Source organism: Vicia villosa, unplaced genomic scaffold, assembly GCF_029867415.1.
Source record: "Vicia villosa cultivar HV-30 ecotype Madison, WI unplaced genomic scaffold, Vvil1.0 ctg.000060F_1_1, whole genome shotgun sequence".
In the NCBI taxonomy this organism is placed as follows: Eukaryota; Viridiplantae; Streptophyta; class Magnoliopsida; order Fabales; family Fabaceae; genus Vicia; species Vicia villosa.
This window is the reverse complement of record NW_026704990.1, coordinates 939564-950698: the sequence shown is the minus strand read 5'-3', so window position 1 is coordinate 950698 and position 11135 is coordinate 939564. Positions and strand designations below refer to the sequence as shown.

Genomic DNA, 11135 nt, shown 5'->3' with positions numbered 1-11135 from the left:
TTGGTGACCTCATTTATTAATGGTGGTTAGTGTTTTTTTTTTTTTGTGAGATATATGTTTAGTTGTTTTGGTGCTTCTCTTTTAAAATTTTTAGTTTTTTAATAATATACTCTCTTCGGTCTCAAATATAAGCAACAAAATAAAAATTATGGTGTTAAATATAAGAGAAAAATCAATATTTATTACATTCAATGTTATTATTCCAAATATACCACTACAATTTTTTAGATTTTAAATGTTTGCAATAATTCCAAAACAAAAAATATGGGTAAAATTAGAAAGAGAGTAAGAATTAAATGCATTGAGATATCCTCCTAAAAGGGTGAGTTTTTTTTTGTAAATTTGTTTATATTTGAGACTAAAGGGAGTATTTTTTTTTATTGTTGTGGTCGGAATCGGATTAACACTCCTGATTCAACCGATATGTTCCTTTTTATATATACTTTGACGATTTTTACATCTTTATTAATATATCATAATTGATATTAATATAAATTTTCCTTTAAATTATGCTAGCATTTTCCACATATGAAAACTCAAAAAGTGTTACACTAATCATTCCACTAGTAAAGTCCATTATGGTGTAAGAATATCTCAAAATTGATGTTTAACCAAAAAAACCTAAAATAATACTCCTCCAAAATTAATATTTGACCAAAATTAATGTAAGAATATCTCAAAATTAATATTTGACCATTCTGGAGAATAATTGAAAAAAAATTCTCTTTGACTAAATAATAACTACTTTTTATTTTCTTTCTTTTTTTAGAAAGAAAAAATATTTTTATTTCTAGACATTTACTCCACCAAACTTCACACCTCTAGGAATTTAATCATACAAGCGTCACAAACAATTTTATAAGCAAGTGAAAAGTATAATAAACTTAGCATTAACAAATATATTCTTATCATAGAAGTTAGAACTTATCATTAACAAATTTATGCATGTTAATAGATCGTGAAAACTTATCATATACTACTATTAAGCATTAGTTTTAGAGATAATTAGGATTAGCGTAATTATAGGTAATATATAGGTAGTTAGGTTTGATTCGTTTGAATGTGAGAGATAAGAGGGTGAGTTGGAACAAACTTATTATCCATCTACATAATCAACCATTGGTTGTAAACAAAAACATCCATAATCCGTTGAAAAATTCTTCTCTCTCTTGGTTTGGTATGATTTGATGCACGTGAAGTGCCACTTGTGATCAACCACGTCTCCTTTATTATTATCCATAAGAAATTTCATTGGACTTGAATTGAGTTAGGGTTTGATATTGTACCATTTTTTTGGGTGAGAATCAATGGGATCTTGTCTCTCAGGAGCTTCTTCAGCTCCTTCTCCTCAAACTAATAATTATGATTCTTCCTCGGGCTCTTCGTCGAGGAACTATTCGCGTGATTCGAGTGCGGAAATGAGGTTGCATAGAGTTCCTGGACGAGTTTTTTTGAATGGTTCATCTCCTTTTGCATCGTTGTTTGGTAGACAAGGTGGGAAGGGTGTAAATCAAGATGCAATGCTTCTTTGGGAGGTATTACAAAATTTACAATATTATTTATCTTCATTCTTCAATGTAATATGTTATAATTAAATAATGAATGGATTTTTCAGACGTTTGGTAATGTGGAGGATAGTGTATTTTGTGGTGTGTTTGATGGGCATGGACCTCATGGACATGTGGTTGCGAAGAAAGTTAGAGATTGTTTTCCTTTGAAGATAATGGAGGAATGGAATTCGCGTCGCGGTGACGACGGTGGTAACGATGATAAAACTAATAACAATAACAAGGATGGTGTTTTAAAGATGATGAGAGAGTTGTTTTTGATGGCGTCTAAGTTTGTGGACAAAGAACTCAAACTTCATTATGCCATGGAATCTTTTGGAAGTGGGACTACTGCTGTTACATTGTTTAAGAAGGTATGTATGCTATTTCATTTTGATTTATGTCATTTTCATACTTTAAACCGTGGCTGTATAGTCTTATGAGAATTGCAATTGCGGTTATCATGATATGTATGATGAAATACATAATTGAAATTAGGCTCTAAAATTTTATAAGATAAATTTTGGCACAATAATTGAAAAATACATTAGAACAAGACTAATTAAGGTTCTGAAAATTTAATTTTAGGCAAGAATATAATTGAAAAATTATTCATTTCATCTTAACAAGATTGCAATTAGGGTTTTGAAATTTTAATTTTCAACGAACTTAATTGAAAATTATTCATTACATTCTCACTTAATTCTAAAAGTTTAATTGTTGATAAGAATGATTAATAAATTATTCATTACATCTAAACAAGAATGAGATTAGAGTCCTGAAATATTAATTTTCGGCAAACATAAATGAAATTATTCATTACATCCGAATAAGAATGATTTTAATGTTCTAAAATTTTAATTTTTGGCAAATAGTTCATACATGACTGAAGTAGTCCATACATAAGATTTTAAATTATACTTCGACGTGCAAACACTACTGTAACAACAATATAACAATAATAGTTAAAATTAAATTGCCGATGCATATGTCCCAATTTTATCCCAATTTTAAACTATGGTTGCGGTAACCTCGGCAACAACATCGAATCAATTGCAGTGTGATTTAATCATTTAATCATATGTGCAACTAAATCGGTCAATTTCTGCCACGTTCTTTCAATTATTCTCATAAAAATTAAACTTTTAAAACCCCTTGTTCTAATCTTTTTATGATGTAATAAATTTTTTTAACTATCAACAACCGCATTCACAACATCCAAAACCGCAGTTTGAAACCCTACTCATTTCAATAAATAAACATTCATTAAAGCATTCCTCACTCATTCTTCTTGTCTCAGGGCCAAGAACTAGTAATCGCAAATATCGGAGACTCAAGAGCTGTTTTAGCAACCCTAGATTCAAATGGTTCTCTCAAACCACATCAGTTAACAACCGACCTCAAACCAGATCTTCCAAGTAAGTTATAACCTATTTACTGCATCATCTTCTTGCATTCATAATATAACCCTCTTCTTATCTATTTTCCTTGTGTGTTAACCAGAGGAACTCGAAAGAATAAGAATTTGCAAAGGAAGAGTTTTCGCTCTCAACAACGAATCAGATGTAGCTAGACTTTGGCTACCAAAAGTCGATTCTCCCGGCCTAGCCATGTCGCGCGCTTTCGGGGACTTTTGCCTCAAGAACTATGGACTCATATCTGTCCCTGAAGTTGCCTATCATCGCCTCAATAACCAAGACCAATTCATCGTCTTAGCCACGGATGGTATCTGGGATGTTTTGTCCAACAAAGAAGTGGTCAACATTGTTGCATCTGCTCCGCGAGCTTCCGCGGCTAAACAACTTGTTGAGTCAGCTGTTCAAGCATGGAAGACCAGACTTCCAACTTCTAAGCTTGATGATTGTTCTGCAGTTTGTCTCTTCTTTCATCCAAACACCAATAATACCCCAAACAAAAATGGGGGAATAGAATCACATGATGGCAAAACAAAACAAAGGCATCAATAGCATATGATGTTCATCTCTCAATCCTCACTCTTTTTTAAGAAGGTTGGGAGTTTTAGTTGTGTTGGTTTCTCTTTTAATAGTTTTTCATCATTAGTTTTTTTTCTGTGTATAGTTGATAGGTTATGTGGATTTTTTGTAAATCCAAGTCTCTCTTTTAGATGTTTTTTTAGTTTATCTACACATTTTCTTTTGTATTGTTTTCTTAGTGTAACAAACATCTAGCGGATTAACATGCATTATAAAAAAAAAGTTGAATTAGTTAGTATAAAATGTTTTGAAAATAACCTAAAATTATATGCTATAGTATATAATTAAATATTGATAAAATAATATTAGTAGATAATTAATCAGCAGGACAATAATTCAATTTTTGTATGATGAAGAAATTATCATTTATAACAAACTATTTCATAATACTTAACAATAAAATATACTAAACGGCTTATAATTTGTTTTAGAAAGGCTTCAATTGCATTTACCACTAGGAAAAAAACTAATAACTTTTTTTCATTAATTGTAAAAGTTGCAGTTATACAATATATAGAGCTAAGACAAGCTAGAAGCACATGGACTTAAAGCAATACAAGTTGGGCCAAATGATACAGAATACAAAAACTAATATTAGGATTTAACACCCCCCTCAAACTGGAGTGTATATTTAGCATTTCAGGTTTGGTAACAAGGCTGTGAAAAGGACAAGAATGTAGAGGTTTTGTGAACACGTCTGCGACTTGGTTTTCAGAATTTATTGGCATGAGATGAATTAACTTGGAATGGATCTCATCGCAGACCAATTGACAGTCTATTTCGATGTGTTTGGTACGCTCATGGAATACGGGATTGGTGGCGATGTGGATGGAGTTCCGGTTGTCGCAGTATATTGTGACTCGCAATGGGTGAGGAATGCCAAAATTTTGTAGTAGAAATATCAGCCCTTGAGCCTCGCATGACGTGTTCACTAGAGCTTTATATTCCGCCTCTAAAGAAGAACGAGATACAACGAGTTGTTTCTTCGATTCCCAACTAATTAAACTGTCTCTCAGGAAGAAGTTGAATCTGGTGGTTAATCCTCTGGTGATCGGGCAGGCACCCCATTCTGAGTCGGTGAATCCAATTAGAGTGAGGCTGAAGTCTGTTCTGAAGAAAAGTCCCATGGAAGGTGCATTCTTCAAATATCTGATAATGCGGAATGTTGCCTGTAGGTGAGATTGAGTAGGGGCTGACGTATACTAACTTAACCTGTAAACGGAGAAAACAATGTCAGGTCGTGAGTGTGTTAGGTACATATGTTAACCGATGATAGTGCGAAATTGTGTAGGATCTGCAAGGACAGGTACTTCAATTTGGTTAAGCTTCTGAGTAGGGTCCATGGGTGTGGACGTTGGTTTTGCGCCCAACAGACTAGTTGATTCCAGTAGGTCCAAACAATATTTGTGTTGACTCAGAGTTATTCCCTTCGAAGATCTCGCAATTTCAAAACCAGGGATGTAACGTAGATGACCAAAGTCCTTGATGTTGAACATGTCATCCAGAATTTGCTTGATTTTAGCTATGTGGTTTTAGTGACAAATTTACGATTAGTAAGCTGTTTAGAGGAGATGGGAGGGGGTGCATAGGTGGGTTAGGAGAGTTCTGGTTGTTAGAGTTATTTTGTGCAGGATTATTGTACTTAATAAAAATAGTGTTGGGATGTGTATGAGGAGTAATGTCAGCAGGGGCAGTGGTCTATGGAATATTCGTGACATCAACAATGTTGGGGGCATGTTGTTGTTAGTACAGTCAAGGTTGTCATCATAGGTAGGGGGTATATAGGGTGGGAAAAGGGAGTGTCAAGATATGTAGGGTGGTTAAAAGGAAATAGATGTTCAAAATAAACCACATCTCGAGAAATAAACACATTTTTATTTATAATGTCATACAAAATGGAGCCTTTACTTCCAAAATGAAAACCTAAGAACACACATTTACGTGATCTAAAGTCCAACTTAGTTCGGTTAACAGGTTTACGACAAGCATAAACAAGGAAACTAAAAATTTTAATGCTAGCATAGTCGGGAATATCATGAAACAGTAATGTGAAAGGGCGTTTGTACGAAAGTAATTTAGAAGGAAGCCAATTAATTAAGTGAACGACATAAGCAATAGCGTAAGACCAAAAACTATTGGGAGTATAAGAATGGAAAAGGATAGCACGTGTCCCCCCAAGAAGATGTTGATGTTTACGTTCAATGATCCCATTTTGTTAGGGTGTGTAGACACAAGAAGTCTGATGATGGATGCCTTGAGATGTATATAAATTTTTCAAAAGAAACTTCAGGCCATTATCAGATTCGATGGTCTTTATAGTAATGTTAAACTGAGTTTGAATGAATTTAACAAAAGATATAATTAAAGTGGATGTTTCAGACTTGTTTTTCATGAGAAAAATCCAACAATAACGACTATAATCGTCGACAACGGTTTAGAAATATTTGTGCCCAAGGAGACAAGGGGTCGAGATAGGGCCCCCAATGTCCATGTGGACAAGGTCAAAACAGTCCGCAGTGTTAGTTTTACTAGCAGAAAAAGGAAGCCGTTTTTGTTTGGCGTGAAGATAAGCATCATAGGGGGCATTGGAGCTAGACAGATTGTTTAAATGGAAATTTTTATTAATGTGGAACAAGGTATCATATAAAAGAATCATCATCATGATGCGACGCGGCCCGTGTCAGGTGACACAGGTGGCCGTGTTGCACTTCTGATTTTCTAGTTTTCTGTGTCTAAGTTGTAGGTTTTATGACACGGCCGATGTCAGCCGACACAGGTGGCTGTGTTGCACCTCTGGTATCTTTAGTAAACGTCCACCGTTATCCCGTATTTCTCCACTTTCGCGCACCGAGTCTTTTAGAACTTTTATTTTTACCTGGAAATAATTAAAGGGACACAACCAAAGCATAAAATGCGAGATAAATTTGAAATAAACTTAAAACACTAAATTATGCAATTAACTTACGGTAAATAAAATTGACTTAATTGACAACAAAATACGAGCAAAGTGCTAGAGAGTACCTGGATTCATGCCGAATACGTGACGAAAATATAGTACAAATGGTGACTTATCAGTGATCCATTATCACCCTTTCTATTTGTAATAGCGGCTGAAGGGCTATATTGAATGATGAAGAATGCAGTAACATACAACCTTATGCAGTTTGCTGATGATACCTTGCTAGTAGGGGAAGCTTCTAGGGAGAATCTATAGGCAATTAAAGCTCAATTAAGAGGGTTTAAGACACTCTCTGTATTAAGTATTAACATGCTGAAGTGTAAATTGTATGGGGTGGGAGTAAACTATGAATTTATGCAGATAGCCTCAATATTCCTAAAATGTAAGAGGGATGTAATTCTTTTTAAATTCCTATGAATCTCGGATGGGTGCAATCCAAGAATAATTGAGGCATGGGATCCAGTTATCAAATAGATGAGAGTTAAACTCGCAACATGAAAAGGAAGACACCTCTAAATAGGTGGGAGAGTTACATTGGTAAACTCAGTACTTGCAACTTACCTATATACAATTTTTCTTTCTTTAAAGCTCCTAACAAAGTAAAAAAAATTATTAGGAATATTCAAAGAAAGTTTATCTAGAATGGCAATGAAGAGAAAAAAGGAATTTCATGGGTTAGTTGGAAAATAATGTGTTTGGAATAACATCAATGGGTTTAGGAATTAAAGACAAGGGTATATTCAACAAGGCATTACTAGGAAAATGGAAGTGGAGAATTATACATGAGAAGGAGGCTTTGTCATTGGGTTTGTTAAGGCACAAATATGGGAATTTGCATATCAACTCATTGAGGGATGAAGACAAGAAAACTAGATCTACATAATCATTATGGTGGAGGGACTTGGAGCTGATGGGAAAATAATAGGGTAGAGAGGAAGACATATTCAACCAATTGATTTGTTATAAATTAGGTAAAGGAAGGAATATTGCTTTTTGGAAGGTTAGGTGGGTAGGGAATGAAACCTTAGCTCAACAACTTCCATTATTGCTTGAAGTTGCAGAAAATTTGAATGGTGTGGAATATGATTTTAGGTCTTGGGATGAGGTTTTTTTAGGTGGAATGTATTTCCTTCTGGTGATAGTGATGTCAGATCAAGTGCTGTAGCGAAAGAAGTGGTGAAATTTAGGATAATTCTTGGTGAAATTGAGCCAAAGAAACGAGCTGAAGATCTTTGTGTATGGGTTGATAATGCAAATAAGGTGTTCTTCGTCCAATCATTTTACCAACACTTGCTGCAGGGGGATGATACTTTTGAAGTAAAAACATTGAGAAAGGAGGCACTAGCACTGATGTGGGATGCAAGAGTTCCGTTGAAGATTACGGTATTTACTTGGAGATTGTTGCTTGACAGGCTGCCTACAAGAGCAGAATTGATCCAAAGATCAATAATTCCAGATAAAGAGGAGAGTCAATGCATATTTTGCTCTAACAATGAAGAGTGTTTGATACACTTGTTCTTCAACTGCCATTTCTCTGTTTTTGTGTGGAAACAGGTGTTGTTTTGACTTGATAGATCAAAGGTGGGTGCGAGTGAACCAAGAATTCATTTCCTGCAATTTAATAAAGCTCTTGATGGAAATTGTGGAAAAAATAAGGGAGTTATTTTAAGGATGAAAACTGCTTAGTGTGTGTGGAAAATGAGAAATGATTATCTCAAATAAATATATCTTGAATATAAAAAAACTTCTCTCTTTATTAGAGGAAAAGGGCAAGAAATTAAAAATGGAAATCTTATTATTGTTAGAAAAATTGATTATAAATTGAATGGGTCGAGGATAGAACTGTGAGCGAATCACTTTTTACCTAGGAAAATTCAGTCTTTTATTGAGTTTGTGCAAGACTGACAAAAACTTGAACATAGAGATGAGTGTCTGAATTTTTTGTTAAGAGCATGTACATTTTTGTGATGTTTTTTTGAATCCAAACTGTTTAATTTATAGGTTAAACGGGTATTGTTTCATAAGATTGCGACTCTTGATGAAACACACATTTTTAACCACTTTTGCTAAAAGTTACACTTTTTCGCTTACAACTGCACTTTTCAAATGTTGCACTGTTTCTACAACAACAATTTTCAAAGATTATACTATTTCGCAATTCAAAATACAAACCGCCTACTGCAACACTTCACAAAGTGTTTCCTATTTTTTAAATTCTTCACTTTAAATTTTTTTTATCATTTTAGAACACACCTATGGTCATTAATTATAAAAATTTGAAATTTTGATCTTAAATTTGATTTAAAGAAAAGCATTGCATGATTGAGGGAGTTAGTAGATAATGTGTGTAGCACCACTAGTATCCACAAGTCAGTTTTTATGAAATTTGTTATGGTCTGGGCCGAGCAGGCCCAATCCATAGTCCGTAGACGAGCAACCCAAGTTGCACTCCAGACCCAATTGCTATCACACTCCCTATTGACCGTTATGGTTTCGACCCACGTGGTGCACAAAGAGCATGTGGTCGAACCCACTAGTGTAGAATTTAGTCAACTTCCTCCGAACCCCACAGTCCGCCCATCTAGGATGCGAGTCACTTGCTGACTCAGCCCTACCGCGTAGGATCCTGGCAGTTTCCTACCACTTGGGCCTCCATTAAATCCAGCCCAAATAGGAAATCTTGGCCCATCACTGGGGGCTATAAATAACCTCTTTCACTAGAGGGCCAGGTATTCAACATCATTCACTCTCATACCTAATCTCTGTACTTGCTCTCCTTGCTCATATTCTTACTTTAGCATCAGAGTACCTTGCAGGTACACCCCCCGGTTCACAGAAGATCACAGTTGTAGGCCCTGACGATCCATTTTGATCAGGTACGATCAAAATCCAATCAAAATAAGCATAACATTTTGACCAAAACTGGAAATTCGAAGCCATATACCATTAAGATAGGAAAATACTAGATCTCAGCAAAAAGAAACCACCATTTACAGAAAAGCATCATTCGTGGATATTATCAAGAACTCTCCATCGCAAGGTCAAAGTCATTCACCCTTCTATTAACTCGTACAAAGAATACATCTCTTAAGGCGGACAGACAAAAGAAAAAGTGTTTCCGCCATACCTAAAAATATACAATTTCAAAGCTAGAAAAATATTTGTCTTCCACATCCTTCACAGAGATAGAAGAACCTGGAAAAAACAATATAATTATGGGATTTCCATATCGATCAAATTATCGTATTCCAAATCATAGACATATGACCCATCATTCTAGACCCATCACTGAATGATCTAAAAACCAACAAAATACCAGTAAGAACCCAATGATGAACAAAATACAACATCAACCATATAAAAGTCCTATATTAAAGGAACGTTACCAGATCGTAAGTCGCAAATAGATGAATAATCAACTCTATGGGCCCTTTATATAGCTGACTCAAAACACCATCGGGATCCACTAATACCTTACACTTAAAGGGTCCGTCTGTAGTAAGGACCTTCTTTTGAAGAAGTTTCCATGAAAAAACAATCATTTTTAGGGTGCCCAACTATCCTAGACAAGAGGAATAGACAAGTTTACTAGATTTATCGAAAGAACATTGGGAAATGCTCAAGGAGCTCTAATTACGTTGAAGCGGCAGAAAATACACTATCCTTTGAATGGTACCATCACCACCTATCGGGATTTAAGGAAATGATGACATCTGAAAAATCAACAGTAGGTTAGAGACTATTTCCTATCGTTACACTTAAAAGGATCTCTTCCACATCAAATCCCATGTCAAATTTTCTTTCACAAAGACTCATACCTAACCAATATACCAATCTCGCTGATCTGAAATACTAAAAAAAACTAGGGATCTTGGTACACTTAGGAGGGGAACTAGCCCACATATCATTCTAAAAATAGGTAAAGAAACCTGACCCCACTTTCTTACTAAGATTAGCCATAAATAATTCTGACAAATCATCTACTTTGGAATCCAAGAGATAATCTTCTTTCCACCAGAAAGAAATAGAATAAAAGCACGCAACCCTACCATTTACATGTGAGTAAAAGATTTGGGCGATGTATCTTAAAGATAAGATATCCCTCCAAAGGCATGAAATGTCTGAGATAAGTTATCATCCTAACTTAGCCAAAAAGTCGGACTTCTAGACCACCCATCTGCTAGGCTTAAAATCAACAAACCACTTAACCCAATAGGAATAAGCTTTAATTTCACCTTCACCAGAGAAAAATTATTTGAGACCTAACAATTCTCATCCAAACATTGATTGAATTTTAAAAGAAAGTCAAGAAGAAGAGATAGATAATATTAAAGATTAAGATAAGTGAAACCACCTGACCCCTAGGCTAGCGTACTTATGTCACCAAAAATTCAACTGTCTAGAAATCATAGTAACTAAAGGTTGTCATGTAGACTCTAGGGTACTTGAAAGGAAAGATATCCTGCTTGAAATGGAGAATGTCATAATCTTAGTTAAAAAAAGGAAGGATCCATATTAATACATATGAGACTCCTCTCGCAAAGTTCACTTGAAGACCCAAAACCAACTTAAAATCCCTAAAAATAGTTTTTATTTACCAGAGGCTCTCTACTGAAATCTCCACTAAGAGAACTA

The 11135-nt window shown here is 34.8% G+C and overlaps 1 protein-coding gene across 1 annotated transcript; it reads left to right on the top strand.

Annotated features, from left to right (window-relative positions):
- The first annotated feature begins 1246 nt into the window (after positions 1-1246).
- Positions 1247-3666, top strand: LOC131623261 (probable protein phosphatase 2C 33). The gene is made up of 4 exons (XM_058894259.1): positions 1247-1535; positions 1616-1921; positions 2848-2965; positions 3051-3666. Exons 1-4 carry the CDS (start codon positions 1308-1310, stop codon positions 3512-3514), a joined length of 1116 nt encoding a protein of 371 aa, XP_058750242.1. The 5' UTR covers positions 1247-1307; the 3' UTR covers positions 3515-3666.
- Positions 3667-11135: the final 7469 nt, after the last annotated feature.

Bases quoted from the DNA above. Each gene is read 5' to 3' on its own strand.
- LOC131623261 (XM_058894259.1), top strand. From the start codon at position 1,308: ATGGGATCTTGTCTCTCAGGAGCTTCTTCAGCTCCTTCTCCTCAAACT. The intron at 1,536-1,615 runs GTATTACAAAAT...TGGATTTTTCAG, and splicing joins ATGCAATGCTTCTTTGGGAG to ACGTTTGGTAATGTGGAGGA. The intron at 1,922-2,847 runs GTATGTATGCTA...TTCTTGTCTCAG, and splicing joins CTGTTACATTGTTTAAGAAG to GGCCAAGAACTAGTAATCGC.